The sequence below is a fragment of the Falco cherrug genome, chromosome 14 (genome assembly GCF_023634085.1).
Source record: "Falco cherrug isolate bFalChe1 chromosome 14, bFalChe1.pri, whole genome shotgun sequence".
NCBI classification, from domain to species: domain Eukaryota; kingdom Metazoa; phylum Chordata; class Aves; order Falconiformes; family Falconidae; genus Falco; species Falco cherrug.
In genome coordinates this window covers 1,480,065-1,495,426 of record NC_073710.1, presented here as the reverse complement: position 1 = coordinate 1,495,426, position 15,362 = coordinate 1,480,065, and the positions used below count along the sequence as shown (strand labels likewise).

Below are 15,362 nucleotides of genomic sequence, written 5' to 3'. Positions count from 1 at the left end.
ATTTCTCTGTAAAAGCCCTTTGGTGCATCTATTATACTTTTACAAAAGACAGCTACCATAAAACAAGCAGCTTAATCTGCGCTGGTTGATGCTGTATTTCAGCTGTAACATCCCTTGTTCTGCTGTATTACAGCAAAATAAGTTTCTGCCTTCCCTCAGGTGCAATCAGCTGAAGATGATCATTAGAGGCTGTTCCTTGAAGAAGAACCACTGTAGGTGTCCACAGTGCCTAATGTACTGTAGGGAACATCAGGAATTGCTTCCTAGCAGGTGCAGGGACTTACATAAGTATCAGTACGTGGCACACACATACCAACTTCCATTTTTGGATCTCGAGGAATTAACCAAAATACTTGACTAACTAAAATTTATGGGATTTGGAAAGCTTTTTAGATTTCTCTTGACGTTTTACCTTGCCTGACGATATTTGTGAACAGGAAGTAGATATATTCAAAGAGAAAAATAAAGTTGTTAAAATCTAAAGTTTGTCAATTGGATTATTAGTCTTTGCTGGGTTTTGTAGTTAGTAAAGAGCTCAAATTGAGGTCAAGGAATTTTTGTATTAGTTGTGAACTCACAAGTTCAAATTATTTGCTTGTGCTACATATAAAATCAAATTATAAATTTGTTAACAGTACTCCCAAATAGTCCTGCTCCTGATGTCAGCAGCTAGGGAGCAGGTTTGGGAAGAAAAGCCCTGCAACACAGTATACATAAATTGTAGCAAGTTCTAAAGCAGGCCTTAAAGCTAAAGTCTCATTCAGACTTCAGTCTCAAAACATCACGGAATTGCGTGGGAAGACAACTGATGTAATTGTAGATGGGCCTTAAAAGAAAAGAGAAAAGTGAAAGCCAGTGGAACGCAACAAGTTTATTAAAATCTCCATGAATCTAATAATTGTGAAAGGTTTACTGCAGGCATATAGCAAGATCTTTCCATGTTTTCTCCAGGCTGTTTCTAACAAGCTTCAGCACTGATTTCCAGTGTCTGGTGTGAAGGAATAAAGAAGTCAGGCATAACAGAGATGCTCAGCTAGGCTTTTCTTCAAGGGCAAGGTGTCTCTCTGGGGCTCTCTGCTTTTCACTAGAACAAGAAGGGGGATGTCAAAGGAAAACTGCACCAGGACATCAAGTAGAATATTCTACAGAATAGTTTCAGTGCTGACTTCCTGGGGGGTTACTTGGAGACCTCCCCTGGGCACTACTCAGGCAGTCAAAGAAACTAACTAAACAAAATAAACCAATACTTTCTTGGTGATGCAAGTGTTTCCAGAAGGTCATTGCATAAGCGTGTTATATTTTCATAGGAAGGCAGCTGAAGCTGTGCTGACTTACACCTGCTAGGGATTTGGCCCAATATATTTTAGTGATACTAAAAGCTCTTCAGAGAGAACTCCTCAGAAAGAAAAAGCTTACTCTGGATTTCTTTGTGTACATGTAATAAATACTGGGATTAATGAGCTCTACCTACCATGACTTCATACTGTTGTCTTCTCTTTTCATTCCTTCCTGTATTATAAGTCGAAACTGACAATTTAACAGTGGTTTCTTCATCCTCACAGATCTTCAAAATATCTAACACCTTCCAAAAAATCAGGAGAAAGAGCTCTCAGCTTTCTCACAAAATGACAGTACTTCTACACACAGCCTGCTAACAGAGCAGATGCTGCATACGAGAACAGTAGCATAAGGTTAAATACAGAAGATTGTTATGTTCATATCCTGCTGATAGATCAAGCTGATAGTGGTCTTATTTTTAGACTGCTTCTCTGTATCAAATTCTTAAACACAATTATTGATACTATCTGTTACGTAAAGCTCTTCTGGAGTCACACTCTTGCCACTACTTTTGAAACTGCACTGATGGCTTTGGCTTATTCTTTGTCTTAACAGGAAATACAGCACAAGCAATGTGAATAATTTGTCTGTTCATACATCAAGACAGAAATTTGGCAAAATAATTTGTGAGGTCACTGTGAAGTAGCTTCAAGTTTTGTGTTTGGTTGTGGTTTTTTTTTGGGGGGGGGAACTTTTGCAGTCTTGTTCAGAATTATTACTAGTATTCAGGGCTAATATAGTTGAGCATTCCCTCTCCAGCTCCATCAGGGCTTCCTCTTCCTCACAAAAACATTTTAAAAACTCCCATTTTTTTTGGATCCAGCTTTGCCTCCATCTGCTAGAATGGTTGTATTTATCATGAAGTAATTACAAATGCTTTTAAGAACATGGATTTGTTACACTGGTCACAGTGTGATTAGTAGTACAAGCAATGTCTTTTATTACGTGTTTCCCTACAGTTGCTCCCACAAAAAGTCACTTCAGTACTTTTTGGGTCTCGTTCCCAGGCAAAAAGCAGGTATGTTTCCAGATGCCCCAATTCCTATGCTGTCATTTGCTCTCTGAGACTGTCTTCCTCTCAGAGAAAAAAAGAGTAAAAGCAGGAGCTGGAAAGTGTGGGACTTGCCATAAATACGTTAAAGCTACATCTTTACTGAACAGTGTCTGGGTTGCAAGCTTGATAATTCAGCACAAAGACCAGCTTCGTGACACCAAAGTTTTATTTTTATCACAGTTTATGCTGAGGATGCTACAGCAACCAGTCAGCTGAAACTGTTTCCATGCCTGACCAACTCTGACACAGTGTGGACACCTCCCCATTACCTCTGCTTCAGATTGCCGGACTTGTCGCTTCAGCCGTTTCTCTTCCTCTTTTAACTCCTGCAACAAATCGTACAGGTGGAACAGACTCAGCTCTTTCTCAGCGGGCCCTGCCTGGAAGCAGATAAGCCATGAAAGACAGTAGCACTCTCTGGGTGCATAGCACCAGGTACTCTACTAATAGCAATTGGCACAATTCTGCTAAAGCCAATATCGTGACACCGACTTCCATCATTTAAACATCTAACCCTCGGTCAACAGTTTCTTAAGACTTAACTTTGATTCTGAATCCATCAGTAATGAGCCAGACAGCACATCTTGCACTTTGCTGATGTTTCTGTTCTATGGTTGGAATTGGTTTTGCAGGGTTAGAGATGAAAGGATGGCATTCCAGCAATTGTGCTCTGTGTATCCCCAATGGGAAATAGAAACTTAAAACAAAAAAAATTGCATAACATAAAAAAAAAATTCCTGTGTTTGCAATTTCTGTTTGATTGTCCTAACTGAATTGTGCAGCATCACAGAATTTACTGGCAGACTTCTGCCCCCGGTTACAGACTCACATCAATGATGTTAGTGGAGCAAACCCCCTGCCCTGAATGAGAGAATGTGGCTTAATGACAGCACTCCACCTTTTCTGGAGTATCTTTTCTTTAAGGCTGTCTATCTGTCAGCAATGCATTAAACCTCAGCATCTTGTGCTGTGTCTGCAAGGTAAGCTTTGTGAGATTTAAGCAACAATGTGAGCCAAGAAATCCGTGGCAGAAACAGAGCTAGAATCCAGGATGCCTGCCTCTGCCTGTCGGCTGTTCTCTCTTCTTCAGAGGAGAATAGCAGAGGAAATTTCAGCTTCCCTACCATGAATCTGCAGGACTGAGCCCAAGCAGCATCTTGCAAGATCCCAGTGGCTGTGTCTACACTGCCTGATGACCAAGTCTGGGAAGATGACCTCACGCATGGCTAGAGCAAGCTTTTCACGCTACACTAGGTCCTGCGTGCCCAGCCACTTCCAGCAAGGGCAGCGCATCTCCAAGGGCATTTGTGTTGTCAGCCTGGAGGCGCTGTGTGAGGGAGGTGTGCAGATGGAGCAGAGGGGCAGCAGGGAATATGTTATGCTTGTCATTCTTCCACTGACATGTCACCTTCCCTTTATGACTTGTGATCTAGAAGAACTCCAAGATAGAAGTAGTTTTTCTTCATACCTGGTATGTGATGCACGAAATTTCTGGGGTCACAGAGATTTCATTTCTTCTTCTATTCCTCTTTGTTGCTTTGAAGAATTCCTTCGTTGAGGCAGTAATGTAGTAATCCTTCAGGTGGTACGTCAGTTGGATTCTCTCCTCTGTAATCAGAAAGGTACGTTCTGCTACGTCTTCATCAGCAGGCTTTTTTACATTTCTGTGGAAACACTCCTTGATTTCCTAATGGGGGATTAAAAAAAAAAAAAAAGAGATGGAAGGTTAGACAACACAAAATGGGCAAAATTTGCAGAGTTGGGTAAAAACGCAAGGTAAAAATTGGGCTCTTCTGCCTGGACTACAATAGCATCTCTTGGCCACTAGTCCTACTGTTCTTTCCTATGCCTGAGGAAAAAAGCAGAAAGCTGCTCAAAGCAATACGGAAGTCTCCTACTTGTGGAGCCGAGTATGCTGTCCAAGCTCAAAGTTAGCTTGGGATGCATCCCTGCCTGAAGGAACCGCAGGAAGCAAGGTATTTTGGAGCACAGCAGTTTCCTGCAATCCCAACATAAGGAAGGAAAAAGGAGCGTGTTGGGTGCTGGTCCAAAGGCAGGCCACGGCATGGCTCTGTCTTGGCAGGTGAAGTGTCTGAGCCATACTGCCAGGTGTTGGATTTCCTCCCTCTCCTGAGAGCTGACTAGGGGAAGAGGCAGAGTACCTGCTTGTAACAAATCAGAGTGATGGAACACTTCATCAGAAATGTAAAATGTTATTAGTTTGGGGTTAGAACATGAACTCGTTTCACTAGTTTTGAGTCTTGTGAAAAATTCATTCCAAAATCATAATTTTTTCTTTCCTCGGACATTTTCCAAGTCTTAGTTTCCTAGTTTCATTCTAGCTGCTCAATACACTTTGTGACAACTGGTCACGCTGTAGCTCTCTGACAGGCAAGTGACTGTGAGACACAGCAGTTGAATAAGGCTTGGAGGTCACATCTGGAGTTTTGCCTTGGCTGTGCCCACTGAAAGTGAACCTAAAGCTCTAGGCAGTATGGTTTGCATAACATAAATATCACAGTGACAGGTATTTCTCTGTTCCTGCCTTGGGCATACCGTTATGGGCCGGGAGTTGATGTCCGTACTGGTGCCAGCCAAGTGTACGTTCTTTTCTCTTTGGCCAAACTCCATGTGCCGGATGTGCAGGAAGTCATCCCGCCCCAAAAAGTACTCTGTCATCTCACGAGCGTTTTCAAGACGTTTCTGGAGGCCATCAGCTCGCGCCTCACTGTAAAACTCCATCGTGCGGTCAGTCTCAGGTTCCAGCGATGTATAGGTGTGAGCTAAGGACGTAAGAGAGACTGCATACATTTTCAGAGTCAGCAGCCATCGTATGGTGAACACAACCAGAGGAAGCCTCACCTTCCTCAGCAGGCAATAAATCAAATGCATGGACTGTTATCTCCTCACTGCTGCATACAATATGCCATGGCCCAGGACAGCAGGACAGCTTCGCAGGGCCACTGCCTTTCTTACACAGTAAGGCAGCAGTGAGTGGAGCCTGGACCCTGCTCTTCCCAAACCAGGAACAGGCACAGCCTCTTTGCGTGAAATGCTGCTTTAGCAACAGATCTGATGCAGGACTTTCTCTCCCCCAGCTACACAACACTGAGAGACCAAACAAAATCCTAAGGAGAAAGTTTCTACTTCTATCACCTCTACTGGTAAATTATATCAACCTATAGATGTGATAGGGATGTGGTTTTCTTCTGTTATGCTGGAGGGGAGCACTGTCCAGGACTGGAAGCCCATAACTCAATTCTCTACTCTCCACTACAGACCATATTATTTATCTAGGGAATTCATCCCACAAGTTTGCCACCCCCGCAATTTTGTGCCTTTGCCACTGCCAGAAGGGATTCACATGAAGTCCCATCATCTGCAGTGGCTGCCCAGATGAGCTGGAATACCTTTAAGACCAAAGAGGCGTCCTGGGCTGAAGTACACTGTGGTCAGCTGCATTTGTTTATTCACTTCTCTCCTATCCAACATGTCTTCTCGGTTTGTGAACCACTCCCTCCCTTCTACTACTTCAGTACCTGGCAGGAGACAAACCATTCCACAACTGTACATCACTGTTGGAGGTGGTAACAGTCACCTGATGAACTCTCAGTGTCTGTGCAAGCACCCTGCGCTCCTGATAGAGATGCAGCAGACCTAGTATAGGCACTGGAATTGGCCCAGTACACAGGGGTGTTTTGTAGATGGATCCTAACGTATGTTTGAGTAGATGAATTATACCTTAAGAGGGTTTACACCCCTCTAGCAACAAGGACTAAAGCAATCAGCTCAGGGGGAGAAAGCGGCATGGCAGATGGCTACAGTTAGGCAAGAGAAATTCTATCCCAAATACTTAATGATAGTGCCAGGAGTGAAGGGAAATGAGATTGGCAGAGGACAGGACACTGTGTGTCCAGTAGGAATCTGCACGGTTTCCTGGACCAGCTCTTGAAGAATAACACTTTCCAGTACAGAAATATCCACAGTCTGTAGTTGTCCCTTTCTATGGCTCCTGTCGACACCAGTGGGCATAGTGATACTATTGGATCATATCAAACCAGCCTTACCTTTCTCTGAAGACTCAAAATCCAAGCAGCTGACCTGCAACACCAAACAGCCTCAGCACTGGGGTCTAAAACAGATCCAGACTCTTGCAGGATCCCCTAGCAATGCTGGAAAGTTCTGGGGTTTGACAGACAGTGGGCCTGATGAAGCGTTTGAAGATGTGGTAGACAAGTCCCCCACAAATGTGAAAGGAGAATGAGAAAGGACAAGGGAGACTCTGGCAAAAAGGGGACCACCTCCCCCTTCCCATCAGCACACCCCGGGCCATGTTTGCTCACTGCGTCAAGTGTGTTCACTCCTTCCTCTTACGTTCTAAGTCTGCGTAGACAGTGAGGCGCTTCACCAGCCCATCTCTATTCAGGTATGGTGCCCATTTCTCCAGTTTTGCTTTCTTGTACAGGATCACCTTCCTCCCCTGGGAATAGCGGGTCTCAAACTCTGCAGTGGGCAAGAGAGGTGTCAGAAGAATTTACTCCCTTATACTCAGCCCAAGGAGAAAGAATTCAAGAAGCAGAAGATCATGCTCTAAGGGAAACTGTGCCTTTATTGATTGTGTTCAGCTGCCAGTGAAGCTGTTCAGACCCTGCCTGTTATGCTTTAATGTTAAAATAGTGTAATAACTCTTTTCACTCCCAAAGCAGGTATTTGATAATGCAGGGGCAGTCGTGCGTGTCTGTCTGCCTGTGTCTGCAGCGGGGTTCCCACCCAGGATGAGACAGTACACTGAGGGCAGGCACTCAGACCAACAGCTGTTGCTGCCTTCAGCTACCACACTTCACCGCTGTACCTTGTCCATCCTGAAGGGAGAACTCCTGAATAAGAGAAATGTCCCAAATCCACTAAAAGGTTTGCAAAGGTTTGCAAAGGTCAAGCAAAGAGCAATGGAAGAATACATACCTCTGGGCGACAGCTGAATTGGAGCTACCCATGATGGTGGAATGTCAAAACTCATGTCTTTCTCCTCCCTTTCCTGCTGGAACAGAAGCAGAGATTTGCATTTTTGGCAGCTTCTCTCACTGTGCCAAGAGGCATTTTGGTTCTAGAGTGTGGTGCAGCAATCAGAGCTCAGCTCGTGCGAGGCTGTGCTGGTTCTGGGGAACATGCTAGCACAGTTCTGAGCACTGTGTCAGTCACACGCAGCCTGAGGACAGAGGCAAGCAAACGCTGCAGTTTATGAGGAAGGAGAGCTTTATTGCATCCCCACACTCTCACTAGCACCTCCCTACTCAAGCCTAATGAAATGGTCTTCTCCTGGCTAACATTCATGCTGGACAGGGGATGAAGGTGACAATTGCCATTCAAACTAATGACCAGCTTATTGTATATAGACAGTGGAGGGCACTTTGCTCCCCGGTTATGGGCACAGGCTGAGAAGAGCAGATAACAGGAGGGAACGTACCGTTACTGGCATTCCTCCGTCCTGCTGTGCTGGTGCAATGCCTGCTTTATCATGCTGTGCTCTCCCAACAGGACAACATACCACTTGTTGTTTCCAGTACACAGCATTTTTGGTATATTAGTGTACATACATTATTTCAACATTTGGTTGGCAACTTCACCTTGCAGCCAGAAGGGCAGAGTGCTGACCAGCAGAGAAAGGGGAACCAGAAAAATGTTCAGTTTGGATTTTATTGTTTTAAATTCTTCCATCCCAAAGGTCAATGCACGGGAGGCCTGCAGAGAACCCTAGCTACTTAGGACACCAGAAGTACCACTTAGGGTCCTGCTTTACGAAGCATCAGATCTATTCAAGATTGAGAAGAAATCAAAAGTGCCAACCGAAACCTAGCTAGAGTAACAGCGATCTGACCTGGAGAGGGCAGCAGGCAGGGAGGCATAGGCAGGCGTACGGACACACCAGTTCAATACAACATCCCTGCTGCATGAGAGCCATCATTTGGGTCACTCACTATAGAGGAATGAAGCTGGGTTAATTAGCATTGGTAACATACAGCTGTGGGCTGGCTTCAGGGGCGGTGGGTTGGCTGATGTAGGTAAGGTGCAACTGTGGCTGGTTCTGTTAAGAGGTTGGGCAGCCAAGGAAGAGAGAGCGGCCGAGGAAGAGAGAGGAGGAAGAAGCAGAGAGAAGAGAGAGCAGTGCCCTGAATGAGAAGAGACTAGGAGAAGGCAGCAGAGGGACTGGCATGAAGAGTATGTTGGTATGTGATAGTAAAAGACCTTGTTGCAGCCTGCTAGTTTTGAGAGTGCTGTGACAACTCACCATGTCATCCATGTTGCTGTCAGGTAACTCATTTTCCTTGTAATCTGCAAGCAGCTGAAGAGGCTTCTTGCTCTCCAGAAGCATAATTTCCCAGCAGATAGTGTTACTCAAGTCAAAGATGAGATCCTAGGCCATAAAGAAGAAATCCACTTAACTAAAGCGCAGTGTCAAGGGCCTGACATTAAACTGAACGCTGCTTCTGCCCACCTGTGGTGCTCTGGACCTGGCTGGGTGTCAGAGAGTTAAAGGACTCTAGACAGACCCTGGATCTCAGTGAGGTGACTCATCAGACCCTTGGCTGGCTGATGGGACCCTGAAGACTGCCCCTGTGCCTAGAGATCTACAGACCCCTTTCCTCACGGTGGCTCTGCCACAGATGAGAGGAAGTTGCTGGAAATGCTTCTGCCTCCTTCCTCGGGGCACATACTGTCCCAAGGTCAACCTGCGCTAACTCACACCCTTGCCTCCCTGACTTTGTATCAGCTGTGGAGTAGCTGAGGTGTGGGAAGGGCCTAATAAAGATTTTTTTCCTGCCCTGAGCCATGCCTGAGAGGCTCAAAACATCCTTCGCCTTAAAAACTGTTGTTTGAGAGAATGAGTGTCCAGCCAGCCTTAAAAGCTGATATTCTAGTGCTGTAGGGGTTTAACAGATGTGATCTGTATTTTCTAGCTCAGGGTCTGGGATGTCCTGGGGTAGTCTGAGTCTATGGAATCGGAGCAACATGACCAGAGCCAACACAGGGAATGGTGAAATGGAAACTGGGATCACCACTGATCTTGGACTTCCGCAGGACTCAGGTTATCCCAGCTGTCCCTCCCAGGCACAGGGTGTTTCAGGGCTCATTACCTTGCAGCCACTCCGGCAGTCCTGCGTGTTCACCCAGTAGTTCCTGTGGTTCCAGATGCTCTCGATCCCAAGGAAGCTCTCATCCTTGGTGCTGTGGCTGCTTCCCGTGAAGGGGTTGATGAAGAAGGTCTCAGGAACCTCCCTCTTCCCAGACAGAACCAAAACCCATGCGTGCACCCGTAAGCCATGCAAACGGTCACGCCTGGGCTTTTCCACTTCCTGTAGTGCAGAAGACTGAGCAGTCATTATTGCCACTTCACCCCAACCCAATGGGCAATCTTATTCTCCCCTCTCCCCACTTCTAAATATCTCCAGGCCCTTAACACTTCTTCTGAAGAAGAAACGTACTGGGTATGTACTACCTCACTCATTTCTGTGCCAGCACACACCGTGTTCCCAGAGGCCAAGTGCTCATGGCCATGACCAGGGTTGTGTCATACTTCACAGTGGAGGGTGGTGAGCTCCTTTCTTTGGTCACCCATTACCTGTGTCTCAGCTCTTGGTCCTGGAGTTCACAGTGAGGTGGCCCTCACTAACTCACCGTGACCTTCCCCTCTTCTCTTTCCTTCTTCTTTTGAGCAGCTTCAGCCTCTGCCTTCTTCTTGGCCTCCTGCTGAAGGTCAAACTGGCTCTGTCGGACTGGTGGGAACTTAATTCTGTATTTGCTGGACGACTTCTTCTCCTCCTCTTTTGGTACCTGCCTCTGCAAAAGCAGGGTATTGCTGTGAAGCCCAGCAGAGATCGAGACAAGGGAGAAAATGTATGGCTTACAGGTACCTCCTGGTTCCCAACCCTTGGCAGACTGCGGTATCTGACTGGTAAGCAGGAATTCTGTGAAGCCGAAGAGGCCTCTTAAGGAACTGTGGAAAATCACTCAAATGATCCCTTTGGTAAGCTCCCTGCTTGGTACAGACTGAACCCCAGCCTGGACCTGAAGCTGTTCCCCCTAGCTCAATTCTGGAGCTCCCTGAACAGGCTGAGCACACGTGCTGGGCTCCTCCCTGCCCACTCGCTGCAGGTCTCACCTCCTGTGGCTTCTTGAGCAGTGGGCACAGCTCCAGAGTCTCATCCAGGGTGCATATCTCACGGCTAGCATACCCATGCACGCAGTAGGCATCATACCCGGCCCCAATCAGCATGGAGCACAGCAGCACGCTGAAGTCAAAGCAGTTCCCTCGCTGGTATTTCAGGATGGTGGTTGGCGAGTAAAGTGAAGTGGGCTTGAAAGAGAGAGATACATATTCCCAGTGCTCGTCTCATGAAGCTGAAACATGCACTAGGCAGACAGCAGGAGATAAAGAAAGCATTGCCCATATCCCTGGGCTCTGCATGCATAGGGAATCTGTTATATAAAATTCCTATATAAGCCACAGACCCCACGAGTCCCCTCCAAAGTGATATGGGGAAATTCTGACCCCAAATCTGGTGACAAATTTAACCATAGGGAGAGATGGGCAGAACAAGCTCATCAATCTGCTGAATGCTAACCACAACTCTGGAGCGGGGTTTACCTCCATCTCTAGCTGGTCTGTCTGCAGCACTGCAAAGCAAAAGACCCATAAGCTCAATTACAGTTCAAAGGAGGAAACATTCCTTTCTGACTCTCACTGGGGAGCAAGCAAAGGGATCAATTTGAACATACTGCATTACAGAGGGATTCTATATAATCTCCTCCCAGACCTCAGGCATCACCTTAGGTGACTGGAGCAGTTTCCATCTGCCAAATAGAGAGACATTCTCTGTGGTCGCACAGTGCCAGAGTTCTTCTGGAGACCCTGGCACTCTTGGGACACACTTGTCCAGCATGGGGCTGTTGTAGATTGTTTGGGGCACCCTGCAGGGCATCAGCAGTCCTTGGTAGCAAAGAGTATGCTCCCTTCACTTTAGCTGGCTCACAACAGGCCAGAACTTGCCCTGCCTCTGCCTTCTTTCCAGTCCAGACACCTCCCTTCAGCCACGCTCAAATATCCCCACAACTGGGATAGAAATGGCTAAAGCCCCCAGGAACAGTCACTGAGGTCAAGCATCATCTCCTAGGCTTTATATGATCCTTTGTTCCAAGGTGTCTCGGTCTTCGGAGGGGAAGCTTGCCAGCCATAGCAACCCACAGTAGACCAGCTAGTCATCTGGGCTGACCGAGAGGCAGGGTCAGGCCAAATCTTGTAGAAATGGTGCTTAATTGCTGGACAGGTAAACACTGTTCCCATACTGGGATTACAGCTCCAGAGTGCACAGGTCCTGGCAAAACTGGGAGGTTGCCTAAGTAATCAGGGGATGATGGAGGTCAAAGACCTTTGTAATCCCAGCCACAGGGGTTTCCACATTGCATCCTGCTGAGAGGCCCTTCTGTCACCTCCAGGATGTGGCTGTTTCTGATGGGACTCTGGCCCCTTTCTTACCGGTGTGACAGGGGACTTGAGGGGCACCATGGTGAGGTAGTCGGAGACAAAGCTGGCACAGCCATCCCAGTAGTACAGTTCTGGATAAGGCAGCAGGGTTGGCCTCACGGTTGTGCTCACAAACTTCTGTAGTGCAACAAAAGGACTTTGGTTAGCCGACAGATGCCTGGCAGAGTCTCCCGCCCAAAGCCAGCCTCAGACCACCTCTGGATGTTAAGTTGCAGCTCACATTCAGAACCACCCTAGAGCATATCAACAGCGTCAGTAACCCTCTTCACCTGTTTGGAGATGGAAATTGCATGGGCTTGAGAGGCCACCTGCTTGTCTGTGGCTAAAACATCAAGCTCATCTCAGATGTGAGCCAGCTCTTCTCTGAGTTTTCAAGCAAGACAAACAGCTACAGCCCTTTCCAGCTTTTACATAAACCAGCACTTTTTGTCTTGCATGTTAATGACATAGGAAAAATTAGGGAAAGCTGGCCCAAAGTACCAATTCCAGATACCTGAGGGAGCATCAAGTCCAGAACCAGACAACAGTTGTGCAGCTTGGACCCAGACTTAAAACAAAACCAGACCACAAACTTCCACATTTACTTCCTTCCCTGCAACTTCTGTGAAGTTCAGAATAAGACCTAACTCTGAATCCAGACTCCTGAGCCTGAGCCTTATTCGTTTCGTGTGTTTCTTTTACTTTCCTTTATGTACCTGTGGTCCTTCCTAAGCATCACACCGCAGGGCTGTCAGCTGCCTGCAGCCTACATGACACCGCCACCGCGTGCACGGTACAACGTGCTTGTGGATTTAGACAGCTGGGGTGTTACTGGGGTGCTGTGTGCCTGCTCAGGATGCTGTGGGCACTGCAAGTGGGTTCCCATTACCCTTGGCCAGGAGGGAGGGCAGGAAGGGCTGCTGTCCTTCCCCAGCATTTGGCACTACAGAAACTGAGCGCCCCCGGTGCTGTGGCCCAGCCCCACATCACCCCATACCTGCAGGCCACACTCATTGACCGGGTGGAGGAAGAGCGGCTTGCGGTCAGGGTGGAGGTGAGCGTACCGCTGGAGGAAACTGTCAGCAATATGCAACAGCTTCTTTTCCTTTGGGGAATTTATCTTGTACGAGGATGGTAACTGGGATGTGTCAATGGAGCTCCAGTCAAAATCACTTCCAGGGCAGGAGGAGGCAGAGAGACATAGGTAATAAGCCAGGAGCAATTCAGGCAAGATGGCCTACTATCAAAACATGGCAGGGGCTCCCTATTTCTCAGGGAAAAAACAGGGATTGTATCCAAGGACAAGATTTTGACAGAGACAAGTTTCTGTGCAGCAACGGCAAGCTGACATATACCCAGAGGGCCAGGGGATCTTTATATAGTGTCATGATACACCAGGGTATGAATGGACAATGAAGCAAGTTCTCTTGTCTTACTCACATGTGCCCACTCTTGGACAAACACCAGGCACGCAAAAGCCGCTCACTCCCTTCCCTGTGCAAAGCGACCACATGTGCCATCCACATGTGTGTGGTCTCCCTGTGCACCTCAAAGGGACCATCCCTGCTCATCCCAGGAACTGACAAACACCCGTGACTTACGCAATATCACTTGGGATGCAGGCTTGCTCCAGAGACACCTTCTTCTGGAAGTCATCACTAATCGCCGAAGCCTTCAGCTCGTCTTCTCTTGGCTCCTCTTCCTCCTTCAGATCCTGGAACTCCATGCTGCCTGGTCCGGGGCACTACAGAAATGCACACACCAGGGTGAACATGGTGGGACCAAGACACACTGCAACACCAACCCTTGGCATCCTGGCCACGGGGATTCAGCACATAAGCATGGCTGAGGCAGGCAGAAGCGTGCCAGGAACGGGTAAGCACTAAAGGTGGCTTTGGGCCGCACTCGGTAACTGAGCGGCTGCACAGCCTGGGCGCTGCGAGCGCGGGGCAGATGGCAGGACGGCAGCTCGGTGGGGCACAGCACATCCCCACGCTCCGACGGCAGCGTGCCCCCCGCTCCCGTGCCATGTGCTCCGTCCGCCGGGAGGCTGCCGGCCCACGGGCCGCTCGGGGACCCCCAGGCCCCGCCAGAGCCAAGGGCTGCCGGGGCCTGGCCGCTGCGCCGCGGCCTTGAGGGGAGGCGGGTGTTTTGCAGCAGTCAGCGGCCCCCGAGGGTGCGGGCGGCCGGGCTGGATGTGTGTGCGCCTCTCCGGGGCGTGGGAGCTGGTTGTTTTCCCCTCCCTTCGGTCGGGCTGACCCCGCGGGCCGCGGGAGGGAGGCACAGGCCTTGCTCTGGCGGGCCGGGCGCGTCCTCCAGGGGCCCAGCGCCGCGCCCCGTCGCCGCAGCCCCCCGGCAACCTCCCGTCCCCGCCGACCCTTCGGCCCCCGCCTCTCAAGGACGGCCAGGCCGCGGCTGCCGCCGCCCGGCCCTCCCGCCGCCTGCCCCCGCCCCACCGCCTCACCGCCTCACCGCCTCACCGCCACGGCAACGGCAGCGGCACGGGCGGCGCGGGGGCGGCGGCGCGGCCTGCGGCCTCCCCTGCACCGCCCCTCGGCGGCCTGTCCCTGAAGGACCCCCTGCCCCAGACAGGCCCCGGGCTGCCCCCGCGCTCCCGGGCGCTGCCCGTGCCACCGAAACCAGGAACCAAACCTGGTCACACCAGCGCAGCATTAAGAAGCAGGCGCTCCCTTATTGCAGCGCTGGGCGCTCGGGGGCGTCTCCGCACATCAAGCACACCTGTCTAATGTCACCGTTACATTTAGACACAAAATTACAAGGCCGTACACTCCCAGTTGCAACGACGGGTTAGTAATTTGCATATAACTGTAATATTTGCTGTGTCACCCTTTCCTGTTGCTAGGCTTGCTCAGGGGAAGGGTCTTTGCCTGGGCAAGGGTCTTCTTGACCTGTGGGCGTGATTTTTAGTGTTATAATGAAGGGAGTTCCCTTCAGGATGCCTTAAAAGTACGTTTTGTTGCCAGGTTGGGCGGCTGGATATCGGCCTTGCCAAGCTGTCCAGTAACTCATCCTACACACACTAGAACCTGGGCGCTCTGGTTGTGGCCTGCAGGGTAAGGACTAAGGGTACTGTGGTCTATAGCACGGGGACTCCCAGTAACCGTCTGGGATAACAGGCAGCACAGCGATCACACCTCACTGGTCAATAAGTGCTAACAAAATCCTAACACGGAGGTTAACTCCCTAAGATCAAAATGATCTCATAACAAACCGTTACATAAACACAAACTATAGAAAGATTCAGTAAAATATTAAGAGAATCTGCAATACCTGGGCCCAGCCCGCGCCCCCTGGGCTGCCCCAGCCCACCCCGCCGCTGGCCTCCGCACCTCCCTGGCCGCAGGCTCCCAAGAGCTGCCGCTGCACCCCAGGGAGCCGGGCCCTGCCGGCAGCCCGTCCCTGCAGGAGATTTTGGGGTGAAATGAGGGG

The 15,362-nt window shown here is 49.1% G+C and overlaps 1 protein-coding gene across 4 annotated transcripts; it reads right to left on the bottom strand.

Moving 5' to 3' along the window:
• Positions 1 to 707: 707 nt before the first annotated feature.
• Positions 708 to 14,327, bottom strand: DRC7 (dynein regulatory complex subunit 7). Of its 4 annotated transcripts, none has more exons than XM_055726458.1 (15): positions 13,514 to 14,327; positions 12,910 to 13,084; positions 11,925 to 12,050; positions 10,551 to 10,745; positions 10,067 to 10,228; positions 9,526 to 9,744; positions 8,679 to 8,804; positions 7,355 to 7,430; positions 6,767 to 6,895; positions 5,803 to 5,931; positions 4,949 to 5,175; positions 3,861 to 4,079; positions 2,662 to 2,772; positions 1,472 to 1,582; positions 708 to 1,084 (listed from the first exon to the last, which is right to left on the bottom strand). In XM_055726458.1, the coding sequence occupies exons 1-15, from the start codon at positions 13,636 to 13,638 to the stop codon at positions 1,082 to 1,084; spliced, it is 2,133 nt and encodes a 710-aa protein (XP_055582433.1). In that variant the 5' UTR covers positions 13,639 to 14,327; the 3' UTR covers positions 708 to 1,081. The 4 variants fall into 4 exon arrangements, with proteins under 4 accessions (XP_055582433.1, XP_055582435.1, XP_055582434.1 ...); XM_055726460.1 differs by having other exon boundaries at positions 2,662 to 2,718; XM_055726459.1 differs by having other exon boundaries at positions 7,355 to 7,427.
• Between the last annotated feature and the right edge of the window lie 1,035 nt (positions 14,328 to 15,362).

Coding starts and splice junctions, on each gene's coding strand:
- DRC7 (XM_055726458.1), bottom strand. CDS start 13,638: ATGGAGTTCCAGGATCTGAAGGAGGAAGAGGAGCCAAGAGAAGACGAG. Junction 5,932..6,766: donor TGTCTACGCAGACTTAGAAC/GTAAGAGGAAGG, acceptor GTCTCCTGCCAG/GTACTGAAGTAGTAGAAGGG. Junction 1,583..2,661: donor TCCGGCAATCTGAAGCAGAG/GTAATGGGGAGG, acceptor ATTTTTTGGAAG/GTGTTAGATATTTTGAAGAT.